Source organism: Python bivittatus, unplaced genomic scaffold (genome assembly GCF_059951505.1).
Source record: "Python bivittatus isolate LINGU-HERP-01145 unplaced genomic scaffold, Pbiv_v1 ctg000480_np1212, whole genome shotgun sequence".
NCBI lineage: Eukaryota > Metazoa > Chordata > Lepidosauria > Squamata > Pythonidae > Python > Python bivittatus.
In genome coordinates, this window is record NW_028277075.1 from 100,251,551 (window position 1) to 100,273,551 (window position 22,001).

General features: G+C 36.7%; 1 protein-coding gene across 4 annotated transcripts in view; it reads right to left on the reverse strand.

Moving 5' to 3' along the window:
- ACVR1C (activin A receptor type 1C) overlaps positions 1 to 22,001 on the reverse strand; it is a 55,071-nt gene that overhangs the window by 25,382 nt on the left and 7,688 nt on the right. For 3 of the 4 annotated variants that reach the window (XM_025164239.2, XM_007424447.4, XM_025164240.2), the window contains exon 2: positions 8,919 to 9,149. In XM_025164239.2, the coding sequence (XP_025020007.1) occupies positions 8,919 to 9,149 (231 nt within the window). Of the gene's footprint in view, positions 1 to 8,918; positions 9,150 to 11,756; positions 11,914 to 22,001 lie in introns of all 4 variants that reach the window. The other variant, XM_025164237.2, reaches the window with a different exon arrangement.

Sequence of the window (22,001 nt, forward strand, 5' to 3'; positions counted from 1 at the left end):
GCAGCATATTGCAGTAATGATGTGACTCTCCTGAATGCCTTCCTGCTATTGGTAATAAATTGATGTGAGGAATAATAGACTGAAACTGAATCCAGGCAAGACCAAGATGCTTATTGAGGAGTGTCATACTTCCAGAGAGGTGAGAGTTCTTCCTATTCTGAGTGGGGTCACACTCTCCCAGAAGGGACAGATCCATAGTTTTGAAGTGCTTCTGGATCTGAATCTCTTTTTCATTTCACCAATGGCCTTGAGTATATTTTATTAGCTTCACTTGAAAATTCAGCTTCCTCCATTCCTGGAAAAAAAAGGACTAAAACTGCGGTGTATCATAGGTAATACTGAGTCTTAACTCATCTAACACAATCTGTGTGGGGCTGCCATTGTGTCTGTTCCAGAAACTTCAGTTGGTACAGAACCAAGCACTGCCTGCTGAATTGAGAGGCCTAATCTCCTCACTAGTTTTTTTTTTTAAAGACCCTAAAAACACATATTTCAACAGTTTTAACTGTCATTAATCACTATTTTAATTAATGTCTCTGGCTTTCATTTTGATTTTATGTTTCTCACAAGCCAGAAAGTGACCTCAGTAATCAGTGTCATGATAAGTTTAATGCAATAAATAGAATAATTATTTTATCCTCATAAGTTGGACTGGTGGGCATTCCATGTTTCACTTTTTGCTTTTTCTTTCACCCAACACATTTGCTTCAGCCACTGATTTTAACTGAACTTACTTCCAAGAAAGCATGCTTGAGATTTCAGACCTTAAATCCCCTGAGAGTTTGATCAAGAGATGAATGTCTCTGTCTGGAGACAAAAACAACCACCACAAGGAAGTCCTAGGAAACAGAACATTCTGTCCATTAAATGCTAACGCTGTTTTTAACTCTACACCATGACACCCAGATACAGGCCACCAAAAGCCCAAGAAGCAGAAAGCACAAGCTCACGATGCTAAAGAATGAAACAACATAATCTAAGTTTTAATTTTCCACTGACTAACAGAACCCACTACTGGACACCAGCGGAAAAAAAGCCAGCTTTGCCTTTCTGATTTTGAATCCTACCTATTAATTCATGGCTCAAACCCAGAAGTTGTTTATCAATTAATTTTAATACATTACATAATCTGACAACCGCCTGATGGTTTTAAAGTACTTCTTTAAATAGTGGCCATGGTTAGTTAATGAAGGCCACTTTTAGGCAATGGGAAGAGGATGTTATTTGATTACTAAGCAGTCAAAAATATAATAAAAGCAATGCGCAGCAACAGTAAGCCAATTTTAATTAGCAGCAGAAAAACATCTTAGTGCATAATTATTTTAACAAGCATATGTTAAAACAGACCAGAGACTTATAGCATTGAACTAACAATGTAAGTCTATGTATTCAGCTTGGCTTGTTCCATATGGTGTTTCATTTTGCAGCCTTAATAGTATATTATGATAATCCATCTCTTCACCAAAGCTCCAAAAAATACTTTATCATCATATACTTTCCCAGACATTTCCACATCCTGCTTCAAGTCAAGCACAGAAGATAATATTAATTACATCAATGATAAACATGGGGCTTACTCTGGCACACATCTCAAGAAGCCTGTACTAGTTACCTGATATCCATATGTTAACATCTAAACAAGTTTTACATTTTTCCCCAGAGGAACTGTCCAAGTCAGAGATTCTAGGTATTTTGAAGCTAGAGTAGAATGGGTGAACCAAACTGCTAACAGGTCAAGTTTATAAATACTGATCTGAGCTGCTTCGTCAGAAGAGCAATATATAAATACATTTAATAGTAAAATAATAGTGATTGGTTACTACTTAAACCACAATACTTAAGAACTTTTGCCTGCGCAGTTGGAAGTATTGTATAAGAATTTTTTTCTCTCAATTATATGCACACAGGAACACATTCACAACACATTCTTAAGTAGAATACTGTAGCACTGGTATAAGGATTTCTCATCGTTTTCCTACACATTTACAACAAAGCAAGGATGACTGACAAGGGCTGAAACCAACAATGTTGTTTTCTACTTCACATCTTCTTTGAATGTTGTAAAAAAATAGCATTCTTTAACAACATAGTATTATACTAGCCTTTCTTTCCCGCTTACTTCCGCCTAAGCATCCTACATGAGCAGTCCCTATTTGCCCTGTTACATGAAACAAAACAAAACACAACACACAGGTGCATGCAAGTTTTTCTGTGATGGGAAGACAAATACTGCTTCTTTGATCAGTAGCATAAGGAGCTGATTGTACAGACTGTACTAAGATTATGGATTAGACTCATATAATTTAAAACAACATAATGATAGAAGCCATACTGAGCAGCAATTATTTATTTATTTTTACAATTCAGGCAATTATACAGTAAATCTTGTGCGTAAATACAATTAGCTCTGAACTGAAAGCAGCTATCAGAAAAGACACATGAGACAAAAATCAGGAATTATGTTAACTTGAAGTTGGTCAAGCTAGAAATTCAAGCCACGGAGCAAAGACAGAACAAACCAGATTCAAGTAAATCTTTTAAAAGGAAAACAGCAAGCACCAATAAGAATTTTTTTTACTGTTCTTCCTCCCCTGGAGAAACTGATGGTCCAAACTTACTAAAGTGGACTTTGGGGCATCCTCCTGGCCAACTGTTCTGTGAGAAATATAATGCTCCTCTCACTAAAAACAATCAGATGTGTTTCCTTTTAAAATAATATTGTAACTTGAAAGAGTTTTGTTAGGGCCCCAATAAATGCAAAGGAAAGGCTTTATTTTCCCTTCCCTTTTCACAGTGTTGGCAATAAAGCATATGCACCTTGCAAATGGTGATAGAAAAGACTCTCAGCTGACAGAAAGAGGAAGCTTTTTTTTTCCTAGTTGCAATTTGCAGTGTAGGGGACATAATTTACGTGACCATGGGGTGGGGAGAGATGGCTTAAAACGTTCCCTGCAAATTATAATTTCCTGAAAATATACTCTTCCACTCCCAGTTTGCCCTTACAGTATTTACTTTTAAGAACTTTGGTCTATGATTGCAAGCAGTATATTTCAAACAACTTATGTTAGGATCTCTGCAAGTCAGTCTGAGAAACACATCTGGACATGTTGCCAGTCTGGCTAAAGAGTATTGGGCAAGATGGATCATTGGTCCAATTTAATATAAATTGGCTACCAGTGATAAACAAGCAGCATTGCTCACTCAAGTTTGTCATGAGAGCATTCCCAAAGGGGCTAACAATGCTTGAACAAAGGCCACAGCCTATCTCCATAAGTTTATCTGAAGGGGATTCTTGTCCTAACTTTAGATAAAGACTATCTTTGGTTTCATTTATACATAATCCCCCCCTGCTGCAAAACAATTCACCCAGTAAGCTATACTGTTATGGAATGATGGATGACTAGTTTCTTAGTAAATATCATAATTTACTAGTTGTTCAGGCACAGCAGGATTTTGAATAGCAATGCTATTCTTCCTCAGAAAACAGATGTATTCAGAGGTAAAGCAAAAACATGCTTCAATGTTATAACCTGTTACACAGTTCACACATTAAACTGAAGCGTAATGTGAGTTATTCAATTATAGTCTGAGGCATCCCAGTAACAGGGAAAATATACTCTTTTATCTGGAATAGCTAAGGAGGACTTAAAACTGCTGAACTCATGGCCTGGGGATGAGATGTAGGCAATGTCAAGTGGACTGGGCAGAAAAAACAGAATGCCAGGCCATGTTTGCACTGAGTGGGGAAAAGTTATAATGGTGTGCCTTGTACATCATGCTAAGACAAGCAAATTACTTTATGGATTAGTATGTGTAAAATCTGACCCATTACAGAGTTTGCTAAAGATCACCTTTATTATATAATTATATATGTTTAGCCAGCTTGGTCTAGTGGTTGAGGCGCCAGGCTAGAAAGCAGGAGACCGTGAGTTCTAGTCCCACCTCAGACATGAAAGCCGGCTGGCTGACTTTGGGACAGTGCCTCTCTCTCAGCCCAACTCACCTCACAGGGTGGTTGTTGTGGGGGGAAAAAAGAGGATGAAGGCATATTAGGTATGTTTGCTGCCTTGAGTTATTTATAAAAATAAGAAAGGCTGGGTAAAAAAATCTAATAAATAAATAAATAAATATAGTTGTGATTGTTATAGAATTTATTAGATAATTGTAAGGTGTAGAGTTCTGATTTTGCTTTCCTAACACATAATCTGAGAGAAAAGTTGGAAGAGACAGGATTGTTTGCCTTCATACTGCACAAACAAAAATACCGGAGAGTACTTAGTATGATTGTTCAAATCCTTTGATGACCAGAGTGTCATACCAAATGAGTCACACTAAATACTAAGCCTACTACTAAGCCTCCATCTTGGGATCCAGCAACTTCTGAGCTAACTTTCTCCTCTCTTGTTTGTAATATTACAGAAATCCAGTGGTTATACTGTTACTCTAATTTTTTAAAATATAACTAAACTGTAGGTTTACCTGAGCTGCTAGCTTGCCCTGTCACTGCTATGGGGCAATGGCCATTTTTAGACGGTAGAAATGAACAACAATCCTCACACACTGCAAAAGGACCTCTAGGCATGGTTTCCTGCTCTGCTTTCAAAGTACAGTTTTCCCACTTCTGCTGTCTCAAGCCCTGCTGTTTATTTTGCTTGCATCATTTTAATTTCTTCTAGACCAATTCTACAATTTTATCAGCTACACTGCAGAGGGAGAAAACGTTTTCAACTAAGTCAACTGTTACCATCTCTAATGTCTCCTAAAATGAGCAATCCCAGTATTCCTGCAATAGCATAATGGCTAGAACACTTGTCCAGCACAGAGAATTTTGCTGGTTCAAAAACTAGCTGAAAGTTTTCTTTAGAAAATTATGTCCCCCCCCCCCCAACCTGAGTACCTTCTTCTTCACTTAATAAGTCAAGTGGTGTCCCATTTTGTCATTTCTCCAGTCACTTGAAGTAATTTCCATACTTGGGCTAATTTCTGCTGCTTTTGGTTTTTTAAATAAGTCAAGTGGTATATTGTTTCATCTCTTTTGCAGATGGTTGAGGTAACAGGTAAAGTAGGTAGCTCAGGAAAGGAAAAATAGTAATTAAAATGCTGTTGGGTTTCAAATCAGAAATGTTCTACATGCTAGACAAGTGTTAAAACCACTGCATTATTTTGCAGGACTATTATTAAAAGTAACTCTGAAAGACATTAGAGAGCAATAAAATGGCAAGAAAGAAATGAAAATGGTAATGGTGTAAAAGTGTCCTCAATGTTAAATTCTGGCTTTCCAAACCCTGTATTGGAAATAAATTTTACTTGTACCACAATTTGATGCTGTTACAATACACCACTGGCCATAGTCTGTACCAACATAGTCCCAGATTCTAGTTATGAAAAATGAAATCATAATATGATGAATTAGCATAGAGTGCCTTGAACTATAGCAAGGAAAATCCAGAAACTTTGGTATGTTAAAAACTACTACAGCAACTCAAGGATATGATCACTGTTCTGTCAATACCTTCATTCCCATGCCCACTCCCTTCTTGCATTATGATGCTCATTATTCCATGGAAGCCACAAGCTTCTAACTTCTATTTCTTAGAGGTGCCCAAGCTTTTCCAATATCAGTCAAATTAAAAATACATTAATGTTAAACTAGAGGATACCTATAATCTTCCACTTATTCTAATTTGAGGAGGGTACACACACAAGGGATGAATCAGCAAATTTTATTACATAAATAAAATATTTTATTTATGTCCAGAATGGCATACTGTTTTAGAGTATGTGTTACTAGTAGGAGAGTTCCAATCTGGTAATTTTTTATTTAAAAACCAATGTAGGAAATTTAATAACTATTCATATTTACATTTTATAACATATGGGAGATTTTTATGTATCTTCTCTAGTTTATGTAATTGTTAATGTAAATTGCCAAAAAAAAAAACAACCTTTATTTTAAATACAGATGGCCCTGTTTTTGTTCTTTGACATAAACATTTCTCTGATGCAAGCTTTTAAATATATAACTACTTATTACAATATTTATGCCATCACATTTCAAGGCTATTTATTATTTTGAAACCCAGTGCTCAGCATACAGGAGATACAGATTAGCTAACTGAGGAGCTTAACATTCTCCAAATATTTTTGTACATTCAAAGTTTTATTCTCTCAGAATTATCCCACCTTAAGCCCATTCATTTTAAACTATATTTTACTGATTGCAATTGCACTTACTTCCAGAAATACAGCCTTTGCAACTATTCCAATGACTGAATATAATACCATATCTTCCCTCAAGTAAGAGAATTGATTATTTTATCTGACATTATGGGTACATGTGGTCTTTGCACAATTTAGACTCATTTCTGTGCCTGCCCTATCTTGCTATCTTGCCTGTGTCCAGGAAATGACTCAGTTTAAAGCTGATAGCTGCCATGTACCTAAATTTGCAACAATATTAGTCCTTTCACTTAAAATTCTACAGATCTGCAAAGACAGTACTGTAGATGATTCGCCCTCCTACTGATAGGAACTCTTGTCACATCCTGGCTCCTTTCTCTCCCGACCCTTTGAGGTCCCCCAGCCATAGTGCTGTTTTCGGCCTTTTGAGCATTGCCAGAGAAGATTATTGCAAATTGACTTCCAGCTGCTTTTCAGAAACTGGGAAGTAGAAACAATAACACTGTGGATGTGCCATATTGTTACCCTCTCCCCTCAGAGTAATCTCATAGGCAGAGGTACATGTCAGTAATAGGGGAGGGGGGGATAGCAAAACATTTCCTTTTTTCTTCCCTCCCACAACTTTTCTCTTTGCCTCCTACCACTTTTTTCCCTCTTCTTTTCTCTCTTTCTCATTTTAGAAAAGAGATTTGTTCTTGCCAGAGAGAATAACTTGCAGAGGGCTTTTGTACTCAGTCCATGTATGTCAATAAATACAAAACAATTAACACAAATTGTTAAGTGCTTTTCATAAAAAAAAATAATAATGCTTACTGTTTTGGACTCAAAGCAGAGTACAAAACAGCAAGCTATATTAAAACTATAAAACAGTCTAGCAAAAACATGAAACAGAGTGTTCAGGTGAGCAAAACTCTTCCTTTCACTAATAGCAAAAGCTTATAAGCCTTTGATACCAACTGTCACTGAGCAAGAAGAAAAGAATGTCTCAGGATTTAAGTTAGGTAAAAATCTCACATAGTGGCTATGTATATATTTTTTCACTGGCAAAATATAAAGGTTGGCACGTATTGTGCATTTTGATATTCCTATTTTTCCAGGGCAAATATGTACTTAGACACATATATATTTAGCCAACTTTTGGAAATGAGGCATAGTATTAATGCTCCCTGATTAAACCTCTGCATTAGGCAACAACTATACAGTAGCAAAAACTCAGTTCAGGTATTTTATTAACTTTCTTTAAGAAACAATTTCTTTCTGTAACCTAGATAACTCTCTAATTATTATGGTCTTGTATATTATACTTCATTCTAGTGTTTACAAGATTGATGTTAGATAGAATTTTAGTAATACATTCTTGAACTACCAAAATCAACATTTTAAAAACTGTTGTCGTCAAGCAACATTTAACACTGAAGCAAGAAGTCAACAATAATTAAACATTAACCACAAAATAAATACAGTATGAAAATAAAACTTCAGGAGATGTTTAAGCAATACAAAATGGATAAGGAAATGTTCTCCTATTGTACAATAATGCCTCAAAGCTGCCCTTACAAAGTTTTTGGAAGCTTGAACAAAATCCCTCTGGCCAGGACAGTAAAAGCTTTCTTCTTTCATAAGATTTTGGCTGCAATCCAATGTATATGTTCTTCAGAACAAGCTCCACTTAATGTAACAGAATTTACTCCTGAGTAAAAATACACAGATGAATGTTGTGCATATATATTTGTCCTTAAGATCTTACTATATAGTAGGTATGTGGAAAAAGATAATGAAAAAGTGTATAGTTCTCTTATCATACAAACATGTGGCCTACAGTTCTAACAATTCACCTTGACAATACTAGAACCTGGTTACATAATTTTTCTGAATGCAAATATTTGTTCAGAATCAGAATCAAAGTAATTACAGTCATTGACCACAGCATCTACCACCTATACTTCAAAACTAGGAATTGGAATACATGCCTATGGTTTCCTGGTATCTCTTAAGGTAATATCTACAGCAAACTCATGGTTGAGCAAAGGAACTCCAGCTGAGGATTCCTCAAACTCAGAACAAAGTTTATAGGGCAGGGGTAAGTGGGAGCAGACTATGCCTGACAGATTGCAGACCTGAAGTTTTACCCCTCAAGTTGTAGACTTCTTTTCCTCCTCTTATTTTCATCTCTTCAGAGAACTGAAATTTGAACTATACAAAAATTCATTAAATGAAGACTTGAAGTGAACTAAACTAATCCTCTATGCCAAACATGGGGAGTGAGAGTGGTACAATGTTCATATTGTAATACTGATTTACAAGATTTGTCTTGACAAGTGGGTTATAAAATACTAGCCTGTGTAAGATATGAACATTTATTTATCATCATCATCATCATCATCATCATCATCATCATCTGTGTGCCATTTCCATCCAAGGCTCAAGCTGATTCACAAGAGTGAACAAAAAACCAAAGCCTTGATTCAAACACTTTAAAGAAATTTCTGGAGGAAAAGTAAAAGGAGAGCATCTCTCGTATTTTTTTTAAAAAAATATGAATATAGTTTTTAATGCTTGTATCTCATAATGAAATCTTAACCAAAACAAAAAAGGAACTTTTTTTAGCTTTAACATGCAACCCAACTCTGCATCTTTATTCAGAAATAAATCTTACTGTATTATATTAGGTTTTATGCCCATATGGATGTGACAGGACTGCCTTCACCGTAGATTTTCTTGCACTAAGAAGGACTTACCTGTGGGCAAGTAGATGGTGGCATTGTTGCAGAAATCTGTGTAGCAGCATTCTGTTCTGGTTACGTTCTTAGAACCATGGCAAAAGATCTGTGCTTTCAGCTGCGGTAGGGAAACACATGCCTTTATTACTTCTTGCCGACCATTCGTTAGCATGACAGAAGTCCAACATGCTCCCTCCGTTTCACAAGTGAAGTTTGTTTTTTCACATAATTGGCACACACAAGTTAGGCCTGAAATGATAATTAAGTCTTTGGTAGACAACAATGCCAAACAATACACAGAATTTTCCCAACCTGTCTGAAAAAGAAAGATCTTGGTGAAGTCATTCAGATTTTTAATCAGATCCAATATATTGTAAATAATACGTTTTTATACAGATTCTTGAGGGAGATACAATAAATCCTACCATCAAAAATCTTAAATTGAAACCATGAATCCAAAGCAAGATTTCAAGATGAGAAAGATGGGAAAAGCTACATTGACCTTAAGGGACAACATACAATTAAACAACCATAACTGAATTCATTGCACTCTCAAAGAGTTAGCAAGGTCCATCTGATCTGGTACATCACCCAATGCTCAGGTCTGTTCTGACACAAAGAACTTTTGAAAGCTGATGGAAGCCAAACTTTGTATCACTTTAAAAATTTAGCAGGCAGTTATAGCAATAAGCCTTCACACACGTATACAAGTAAGCACAGAAAACCTTATCTAGATCAGGGCCTTAATATGGGGAATGGGAGGAGTTTTAATCCCTTACACACTGCAGTTGCCTATCTTGAACTGCACTGTTGAAAAAAATAGACCATTTTCTCATAATGTAAAATGCAGACATAAGGAGACCAATCTGGTTACCTACACTTATTCTACACTAAAATAGATAGGATAGGATAGGATATTCTTTGTTTTTATATTTTTTTGTATTGTGAGCCACCTAGAATCAAAAGGTTGAGATGTGGGGCTATATAAATTCAGTCAAGCAAGCAAAAAAGCAATGGAGATGTAGCTGCTAAAGACTGTCCCATGGATGCATGCATTTTTAAAAACAATTTTGAGGATTTCCCTTTAAAAAAATAAAAGATCCCAATAGTACACTTCCATGGAATACAATTAAAGGTACTTCAGTATAATTCAAGCATCACTAAACTACAGTAACCTTGCGGACAGCCTTTTTTACCATGGTTTTATGTCACAGGAAAGACATGCCAGACTGGTAAACACAGGAAAAGAGTATATTCTGGTAAAGGCAAGTCTCATTTCTGATTTTTTACAATTTGAATCCTTACAAATAATTCACCCAACTTTTCTTATTTATATAGTATAAATATATACATTTATATGGTGTCTAGTTCTGTTTTTGTGGCCGGTAGCCAGCATGCAAATACTCAATTATTGAATGATATCTGTCCAGAGACTTCCTAATATTTGCACTGCTGTGTTACACCGAAATTTTAAAAAATACAAAAACAGAGAAAAAAGGAAGAAAAAAAAGGACAAGAAAGAAAAAAGGACAGGGAAGCAACTCCATTTCTTATGTGCAATATTAAACTTAGACTTTACAGGGACAGTGGCAATAAAACCGTTGCTGCATCTATTTGGAACAGAAGTGATGCATGAACATTTCTCTGTATCTCTGCCAAATGCTATATTGCTAGAATTATAATATTTTGCATTATGTGTTAGTTGAATTATGACACAGAACACATATCTTAAATCTTGCCAAACAAAACCATGCATGCAAATGCACGTTTGAAAACAGTACTTCTGCCCGCTGAAAATTGTTATTTACTTTTTATCAGTACACAGATTCAAAAGTCCTTTGGGAAAAAGAACAAAATTATCTGATCCGTCTTAACTATTTCAAGTTCAGTTGATGTATGTTTTCAATCTATTGCACATTGTTCTACATGCTCTTTATGTTTAATCATATTTAAAACACAGAGGCCCATTTTACTAAAAGCATATAATTTTCCACAGTTATTTAGTGCCACATAGTTTAAGTAGTATTTGTGTCAAAAGCTCTCTGAAACTACTACTTATGCAATGCCACAGAGATAACATTTTTTCTGTTAGTCATGATTAACAAATAAAGTTACTTAGAGCTTTTTGACAGCAAGAGAAAGCTTTAGAATATGAAGCCACTGCATTTATCAGAAACAAATAGGATTGGCCGCAAATTGCATTAAGGCCCAAGTGCTCCTTTTCGGAATTCCAGCCCAATATCATGCCCCTTTGCTGGTACTCTGAAAATGTGTTGGGAGATGACTTTCACGGACATATTAATGGAACTTTTGCCTGCTACAATCTTTGAATCAGTCATAATTTTGCTCCAAGCATTAACAGGGGAAGAAGCTTGGGACACAACACTATCCAGATCCTGCAAGTTATTTGTTATCACAAAAGCCAAGGTCTATCTGACTTAAAACACCATGAGCTTCTATGTTCCTCCTATGGTTAAATTCCTTAATTATCTTCATTCTGGTTATAATAGGAAGCAGCAGACTTGATGGAAATATTGATTCAAATGCAATGCTGACACATCCAGCAAATTTGAGATCTCTTTTTCTGTTTTGTAGCTCAGAGCTTCTTTTCTTTTCTTCTTGTTCTATGCAATTCCCAGAAGTTATCCAAGTTATGGAAAAGCCTAATTCTTGGTAGCCTGTCAAAGCAATGATTCCCTGAAAAGTACAACATTAAATTATTATTGCCCTTTTCCAGGCGTTCGTAACCTACTTTCTCTTCTCTTCCATTTGTTTTTGATTATTCCTTTGGGGCTGAGTTGGTTCCCTCTCCATGTTATTTAAACCTCCTCCCACTCTTCAGTAGCCATCTCCTACCTCCTTCTCATGTAGATTACAGCTACAAAGCAACTCCTGCTTTTCTCTCCTGCCTGTTGGACATTTCCCCATTGTCCTCTGTGGGCGCTGCCAGCTCAAGATCCTGTAGCAGGGAAGCACTGTCTTATCTGTTAGCATCTTTCAGGGATACTGGGAACTGCAAAACAGTTGGGGTCTTTGTTAGCTCAGAAATTGCATATGAATGGTCTAAGAGCCACTAGTGGTCCTTAAGCCACAGTTTGGCCACCCCACCTTTTATAAATAAAATCACAAGACTTTAGTAGGGCTGGAGTGTATCTGAATAATCATTTGCTTTGCACTGAAAAAGGCCATGCTTACCAACTGCGCTAAGTTGTAATGTGGTTGCTTTGGATTTCACGTGATGTACAAAGAATGTGAGTTAATAAACCATTATGTGTTTGAGACAATAAAGCGCCATTTGAAACCCCTGTAGCCACTGGGTTTAATGTGATATGCAAACTCTGGCCCTGCCTTTGACCAGTTCACAGAACTGCAATGCAGGAGCAGCTAGGAGAGAAAGCAAGCCAACAATCGGTCACATACACCTGGAGGACCTTTCTCATCTGCAAGAATGAATTGTTGGCCTGGTTCATATGTCACATTAAGGCATACTGTAGTTACTTTTTCCATGTTTCATATTAAACTAAGGAGTAGGGGCTGGGTTTGACCACAGGCCAAAGCTATTCCCAATTAGGTTTTAGCATGTATGAACCTAGGATTTCTTGCTTCTTGAAACAAACCATGGTTCAGCAACGAAATTTGTGTACTCAGCCAAAATTAACATTTACAGATGAGCAGAGCTGTGTCCCACTCTAAAAATTATGGAATACCTATCCATCATAAAAGACAGCACTGTAGCACAATCCTTTTTATAGTAATTTTATTAAAAATTACAATTAAAAAGATAAAAACTAATACAAACTAAAGAAAAAAGAAAAAAGAAAAAGTGCAGAAAACAATAGAAAGAAAAATAGAACAGAAAGAAAAAATAATATAGTAAAGAAAAAGAAAAGAATTATATAAAGAAATGATTTCCCTTCATCACAAGTATAAACAATTTTAGTAACTTATGACGTTCTCTTAATATACAACAGATGATCTCTTCTTCCCATATCCCATCTCTTATCTATAAACAAATCCTTAAAGCCTCATCATTTCAGTCCTAATCAGCAAAAGTCCATTGAGGATTACCAGAGATAACGTATCTATTTTAACCTTGATCAAATAAACCAACTTTATTTTTTATTTTTATTTATATATCAAATTTGTCACCGCCCATCTCATTAAAAAATGACTCTGGGTGTCTTATATTCCTGTCTTTTACTTTTAACAATCTTGATCTTTAGTCTCTTCAAATAATGTTCTAGAACTTGATTTCTTTTCATTTTTTCTTTGTACCTTCTCACAAAATTCTTCAAAACTTTAATAAGCCTCTTTTGTAAATCCAATATAGGAAAATTATCCAGGTCACTCTCTTGGTTTGTTATTTTTACATTATTAAGGCATTGGCTGGCTCTTTTGAATGTCCAGTGTAGCATCTTTTTCCATATCATTCTTGTGGCCTGTCATTTTTAAATCCACTTTCAGATCAGTCTCAATCTTGTCAGATATAACTTGTACCTTTTTCATAACATATTTTAAACACAGTCTATCTATATAGGCAGACACTCTTAAAATTATTTTCTGAGTCCATTGTTCAAAAATATCCGTTAATATGCCCAATGTTAAAATATTTTGCTTCATTCTGTATTAGTACATCACGTTTAAGTGTTCTTCTTCTTTAATTGTAATCTTCGGTTCCTTCTGGTTCCCTCTAGTGTCCAACCTTCAAAGTTTCATCCTATCATTTTTTATTTATTTGTTTTTGTCAGAGAATTCAAAATAAAGGCATTTTCCCATGAGAAGGACTCATATGATTTAATTCCAAAACCTTATTTCAAATCCATCTGGACACTTAGTCTGTTTGTAACTTTCCAAAATCAAAGTTCTAATTACCTTTTGCTGTTTATTCCAAAAGAAGTTTTCTTAAGTCCTTAAACTTGTATTTAAAACTTCTTTTGCTAAGGATTGAAGGAAACTCATCCGGTGCTGTAGAACTTGTCGATCCAAAGATTCCTAATAGCTGAAAAGCAGTTAACAAGCAATTTCCAAAAGTGATTAGAAAAGGAGGTATGCAAACCCAGTGCCCTTTTGAAGTGCCGACTGCGGTTTGAGCAAAAAGATGTCTCTTCCCTCATCTCCCAGAGCTCTAAACCCACTGGAGACCACTCTCTTGTGGGCTCCTCACAAGGAGCAACTGTATGGAGCACTTGTGGGTGATCTCAAGTCCTCTCCTTGTCCAGAAAGGAATTACAAAGAGCCAGTCTATGCATCGGCTCTTCATTCCACCACAGTTGTCGTTAGCAGAGCCATCCTCATTTCTTCTCTGGAAAGCCAGCACTTAATCCTTAAACTAAAAAGTGACCTTTATTAAAAAAAAAACTTACTGTTTTTGCCCAGAAAGCCTGCTGATAAGCTTAATGGACTTTGAAACAACATTTCAACATAACTCAACTATGATCATGCACTTGTTTACTGAATATTTCTATACTATATTTTACTGGTTGGAAAACATTTATAGTCACTTAACTTTTTCCGTGAAGAAGTGACTCATGCTTGTTCCCATATCATTTGCCATTCAATATGCCTCCAGCATAATTTCTATGCTATACCTAAAAGGCCAGTTAAATTACAAAACATGATTGCACAAATAACTTCAATCCTATATTCATTGAAATTGGATGTTCTTTATCATAAATTGAACAGAACACCATGTACTCCTGTTTAAAAATGTCTACGGTTTCTACAATAAGTTTCTAAGTAGTATGATACTTCGATAGGTCGTGAAGCTCACAAATCCTACAGCTTATTTTAACAATTACTTTCTTATATATCCTGCTCTTTCTTTGTATCCAAGTGACCACCAGGTAGCGGCACTTAGCCAACCTTAGCTGATCTCAAAAGGGTCAGAGTTGGTTGGTATTTGGTTGGGAGATGACTAGGAAATCCCAGGGTTGTAGACTGGCCTGGGAAGTTGAAAAAACATCCCATAAGAAGGCAAAGGTAATCTTGATTAAAAATTACATGGCATATTCATAGTACCAGGAGTCAGTGGCATAGCACCAGGAGTCAATTCAACTCAACTGAGACATTCTATCAATTCAAATATGTACAAAAATATGAATGATCATCAAGCTTTTTTATTTTAAAGCCCATATTGCTCATTAGTATTCCATTTGGGTGAAGCGGAAGCAAGGTAGGGCCAGAGCTGAAGGGAGATAGGTCTACCATTTTCTCTGTCTCTTTCTGAACCCCTTTTCTTCTATTTTTTTTCTTAAGCTGCACATTACATAACTATTATTTTGCACAGCAATTTGTCAATGAGGCCAAGAGGGCCACAAAATTATCCTACTTCTGTCATCTATCTGTCTGTCTATCTCAACCTGAATCAATCCACTGAAGGATGAAGGCCTCTTGACTGAAGGTTACAGATTGTAATCTACCATGCTGATCTACTGTAGGTTAATAGATAGATATTTTTCAACTATCTGTCTAGGGCTAAAAGAGAAAGACTGGCCAAAAATCACCCAGCTGGCAGCTTCCCAAAGGCAAGAACCTGGATCTTCCTCCTTGTCTAGCATCTTAATCACCAGTTTTCTCCTATATATATGTATGTATTTGTACACACACACACACACGCACACTGAGATACATACATAGTCTTGTAGTCATTCAACTACATGCAAGACTTTAGATTTTGTCAGAAGATTTTGATACACATAAGACTAATAGGACAGCCAAGTGTTGTCTGGAAATAACAGCACACAATATTGTAAGTACAGTACTTCTACCATAAGTGTCACTTTTTTTTAAGCATTTTCATTTTTATTTTTTTTCTCCTCCATCAAAGTTAATTCACAAGTAATTTTAAACAAATATTGGATATGTTTCTGCCTTTTTCCTTCTTATTAGCTTTTTCTTGCCACATTTTCCAAAATACTTTTTCAAAATATGAACAGCATATCAAACCTCTACTTTAACACTGTTGGTTTAACATTTTAATTTAATTTAACATTTAACAATATTGTTACTTTAACAGTGTAAGCTGCTGAGAGTTATTTGGAACCAGGTGACCCCTAAAGAGAAGAGAAGAGAAGAGAAGAGAAGAGAAGAGAAGAGAAGAGAAGAGAAGAGAAGAGAAGAGAAGAGAAGAGAAGAGAAGAGAAGAGAAGAGAAGAGATAGTGCTAGTACTGTACTGTTATTTTCCACTTTTACTACAGCATAAACACCTTAGCCTACATTTTTATCCTTGCTATTGTGCCTATCTCTTAAATGAGATATTGTCAATTTGTTTTCAAAGTTGTCTTTTAAACTTTAAGCAAAAGCCACTTTATATTATTGCATCTAGCTTTTCTGCATCCATTAGACATGTACTCCTTAACCAGGATGAAGAATCATATTAGCTATCTAGAAGTTGCTGTTTGAAAACATAACATCAGATGAAAACATCAACTTTTCCTTAATTACTTGGTAATACTTAGAAGAAAGGAAAGAAATTGTTACAGAAACAGACAAAAGCTTTGTTCTGAAACATTTATAAAATATTTAGAATAACTAAATCTAATAACACACCCACCCACTTGGTGGATTTTTGAAATCACAGATTTCCATTCTCCCCCAAACCAACTAGCAAACAAGGACTAAAAGTTACCAACAGATACTTATTATAGCATGTAGTAGCAGCTAAAGGTGAGTCTGCTCTTTTCCCTAGCAAAGCACATGCCTTTTAGCAATTAAAACAATAATTTTGCCATATGACAAGGGTGCTGCAGGTTATATGACAATTATGGAAAAGTTCAGTACTGGATCTGTGTTATTAGGTTTGACACTCCTACTCTACATGGTTAACTTTTCGCATATACAGTGTGAAAGGTGCTTTAGTGCAGAATATGAACTGCTAGTTGGCTTATGCAGGAGTGGAAGAGAGGTGGCTATGTTCCTCATGACCTGCTTGGGAGTTTCCCATTCACCTCTGGCTATTGTGGAACAAAATGCTGAATGCCTGTAGTCTGACCCAGCAGAGTATTTTTATCATCCCACATTCCTATCATGCTACTAGAGACCAAAATAAAACCCAGATTAAAGACTGAAATGAAAATCAGCAGAACATAAGGTGATAAATCATCACAAATGTTCAATATGATTATAAGACATAATCCAAGGTATTCTCTCTATCATGCAAAGAATAGGAAGGAGAATGTTAGGAAGAACAAAACTTTCTAAAAAATTAGATGACTCTCTCTGCTTAGCATATTAGTGTGTTCAAACAGGACTTGCAAGAAAATATTGCAGCATGAGGAAAGTTGCTATCCATAGTTCTAGCTGATTTTTTTTTTTTGGTTATTTTATTTTTATGAACCGCCCAGAGTTGGATGGAGTCAGGCGGCTTCCAAAATTGGTGAGGATGACTGAAGCTTCCTTTTAACCTAGGTTGGGTTTTTTTGTTACCACCTAATTTGTTATTCTGCCATCCCTACCCTTTTTTGTTTCTTGTTGTTTTTATTGTCTTGTTTTCATGTTTTAAATCATCTGTAAACTGCCCAGAGTTGATGGGAGTTGGACATCATCATCATCTGAACAAATACCCCCAGTGAGGCACTACCTTGACATGGTTGTGGGGCTTGCATGCTCCATGAAGAATGAGAACTATGCCAGAGGTTCAACCATACTGGACAGGACTCATCTGAGAAGCCAGACAAACAGCGTCTCTCCCATAAACAATATAGTGAGATGTAATTTACAGAAACCTATACCAGATTGGTCATTGCCCAGGTCAACAAGGGCCATGTTAGATCCTGGACATCTGGTGACAAGTGGGCTACAGGACTCAGGACTGTTGGCTGAGCAACCAGGGCCAGCAGCTGCAGGACTACTGAAAGAAGTTTACCTGTCACAAATATATGAATATTGGAAACAAAGAAATAATGATCTGCTATTACAAATCAAGTCCCATGAGGATATCTGAAAATAATGCTGGAAAGAACAACATCCAGAATCAGAAATAACACAACAAAGGCCAGCAGATCAATGTCAACTTAAAATACGAAGTAAGTATTCACAGAAGTAGAATTGGAAGAACTTCAAAGGTTTACCCAGGGCAAAAAAATTGAAGCCTTGCCAGAAGTAGCTCAAACTGTAGAGGCAAACCAGGGGGAGTCGGCAGTAGAGGAAGCCAGCATAGCTATTGGATCATTTTCATTCCCAAACCAGGCACCCTTTCCTCTGCCTTCTCCTCAGAAAGAACAAAGCTGTCTAACTAAAAAACAAGAGAAATTGAAACAAAGAATAACTGAGCATCTAGAACAGAACAAAAAGAACAGAATAAGATTGCCTGCATTGAAGCGTGTTACAAAGAAACAGCTAGAACAAGTATTAAAATATAAGCACCAGCTCACTGCAAGAAACAAACCAACTAATGTACAGCACAGCTGCAGTTATAACTGAATACCTTGGATGCAAAATCAACAAACAAGAAAAAAAGCCAAACAGTGCACCACCAAAATGGAAGATCAGATTGGAAAATAAAATCATCATGCTAAGATCAGATGCAAGCAAGCTAGAACAGATGAAAGAAAAGAAGCTGAAGAACAAGAAGACCAAATACCTAGTCAAGAGATATCTCCTAGAAACAAGGAAGATCAAAGAAGCACTGGAAATAATAAATCAGCAAATTACAGCCCTAGCCAAAAAGATCAGCAGATACGAGGCTCAAATTGCACCCTATATGCAGAATCTCCCATTTCAGTCAAATCAGAAACATTTCTACCAATCCATCACTGGAGAGACTGGAATGAACGAGTCAACACCTGACAAAGAAGAAACAGTGCAATTCTGGACGCAGCTATGGGACAACCCAAAGAAATACAACATGAATGCAGCTTGGATAAAGGAGGTGGGTAAGAATAAAAAAGAAGCTGAAATGAAATAATTTGTAATAACAGCAGAAATGGTGGAGAAAAGGGCAAGGAAGATCAAGAATTGGTCAGCACCAGGTGAAGATGAACTGCATGGTTTTTGGCTGGAACATCTGATTGGTCTGCACCCATTCATTGCCAAGTAGCTTAACATAGTGCAAGAAGGTGAAATTGAAGATTGGTTAACATCTGGCAAAACCTACCTGATAATGAAAGATCCAACAAAACGAGCAGCACCAGGCAACTACAGGCCAATTACCTGCTTATCAACAACTTTTAAATTGCTAACTGGTGTGGTAACTGATGCAGTCCAACAGCATCTAATTGAAAACAAGCTCTCTCCAACTGAACAGAAAGGAAACTGTCCAAACAGCAGAGAAACAAAAGATCAGCTTCTAATTGACAAGATGATTTTGGAAAACTGCAAGAGAAGGAAGACCAACTTGAACATAGCTTGGATTGATTACAAGAAGGCATTTGACTCCCTGCCACATGACTGATTAATCAAGTGCCTAGAAATAACAGGAGTCAGTAGAAACATCAGAAGCTTTGTGCAAAGATCAACGGCACAACGGAAGACACAGTTGCTGGTCAGTGGTGACAGACTGGGAGAGGTTGATATCAAGAGAGGAATCTTTCAAGGAGACTCACTATCACCACTACTGTTTGCCATTGCACTGATTCCTTTGCCAACAATACTGAACAAGTCAGCCCATGGGTATGAAACATCAAAAACATCTGCCCGGATATTCCACCTCCTTTACATGGACGATTCGAAGCTGTATAGAAAAACACCATCTAAAATAGAATTGCTGCTCAACACTGTCCGAATATACAGCCAAGATATTGCAATGGAGTTTGGACTGGACTATGCCATGCTTACTATCAACAAGGGAAAAATAGTGAAAACTGAAGGAATCAAGATGCCCTAAGGAAATAACATCAAGAGTCTGGATGAAGATAATCACTACAAATACCTGGGCATCCTTCAAGCTGACAACATCAAGCACACTGAAGTCAAGAAGAAGGTTAGGAGTGAATACATCATGAGAGTGAAGAAGATCTTAAAGTCCAAACTCAGTGGAGGAAACAACATCAAGGCAGTTAACACCTGGGCATTCCAGTCATTAGATACACAGCTGGAATAGTGGACTGGACTCAAGCACAACTAGAAGTCCTGGATAGGAGGACCAGAAAAATAACAATGAATCATGCCCTTCATCCATGCAGTGATGTTGACAGACTCCAAGGAGCATGGCTGGGCATGGAATGTTACAAGTACACCAGACGTTGAAGAAGAAAAAAAGGGCATTAAAAGAATACCTGAAGGACAATTAAGAAGATGCATAGAAGCTAGTATACCATGAAGGCTTACTGAATACTGAAGAGACCAAACTGGCCTACAAGAAGGACCAAATGAAGAATAGAAAAGAGACATGGCAAGGCAAAGTATTACATGGCCAGTACACAAAAAAACTACCAGGCAAAGCAGATAACAACAAGACTTGGCAATGGCTAAGAGCAGGAAAGTTGAAGAAATAGACAGAGGGGCTAATTCTGGCTGCACAAGACAAGCCTTAAGAACAAATGCATACAAAGACAGAATTGAGAAGACAGCAACAGACAGCAAATGCTGCCTCTGCAAAGAAGCTGAAGAGACAGTGAGCCACCTAGCTAGCTGCTGCAAAAAGATCGCACATAGTGACTACAAACAATGGCAGGACAAAGTAGCAACAATGGTGCACTGGAATAGCTGCAAGAAATACCATCTACCTGCAAGCAAGAAATGGTGGGACCACAAAACAGACAAAGTTATAGAAAATGAAGAAGCTAAAGTGCTCTGGGACTTTAGAATTCAAATAGACAAGCACCTGCCACGTAACACCCCAGACTTAACAATTGTTGATAAGAAAGACAAAAATGTATGGATAGTGGGCATTGCAATACCTGGAGTCAGCAGAATAGAACAGAAAGAACTGGAGAAAACCACAAAATACAAAGACCTGCAAATAGAAATAGAAAGACTGTGGCAAAAGAAAGCAAAGATAGCACCAATAGTAATAGGCGCCTTGGGTGCAATCCCAAAACATCTGGACCCCCACTTGAACACTATTGGCATTGACAAAATCACCATTAGTCAATTGCAAAAGGTAGCCTTACTTGGAACAGCTTACATCCTGCGATGGTACCTTTAACACCGTCAAACAACATCTGCTTATCCCAGGTCCTTGGGAAGGATTCGATGGGTGGATAAAAATGCCAAATCCAGTCTAAACATCTGGCTGACTGTGCGACCAATAATAATTTGAATAAAATAATAATAAATAATTCAATTTCCCTTCCTCTCTGCCTCCTGGTTTCCCTTTTCAGTTTCTCTTAATAGTCCTCGGAGTCTTCAGGGGGGCAATTTTTCAAAGGCAAGGGGAACGTCCCTTATTTTTTTTCCTTTGTAAAACAGAGTTCCATACTCTATACAAACACAGCTGGGGGCAGAGGCAGCTAACTAGCCTATTTTTAAATTAAATGAGTATTAATAGCAATCTTCTGAAACTCACCTATATTCTAATTATGGCACTTGAACAAATCCTTACATGTTTAACTGCCATCATATTAAAACATAAAGGGAAACCTTTTAAAATTTTGCTCTGACTTTACTCTGCATCATCAAGAACACCCTATGATATTTTTCACTTTCAATGCAATCTTATTTAAGTTTATTCACGTATTAGTTCCAGCCTATCTAATAGGACACTTGAAAGCTATAAAGTTCACACAGAATGTATGACCAAAATTAATTTTCTTATAATACTCTTATAGCCCACCTTTCTTCAATCATGGCAGCATAAGCTTAATTCTGTAGCTAACCCCCACCATGGTCAACTTCTAAATGTTCCATGAATACATTTTCAAATATCTGAATCCTTCCCAAAGTAGTTTCAACTAGACTGAATGAAAAGAAGTGGGGCAGAGATGCACATATTTGTGAAGATACAGCAGATACTGCAGGATGGGGATGACTCAATATATATGCTCTTCAAATTTATGGGATCTTAATTCTTAGCCAACCTACTGGTTGGAGAATTCTGGCAGTTAGGAATGAAAATCCAACATATCTGGAGGGCACTAAGTTGGGGTAAGCAATACTGCATAATAGCAGGTTAGAACCACTATTAAGGCCTACCTTGTGGCAGTAAGGGCAGCGAAGTGTCA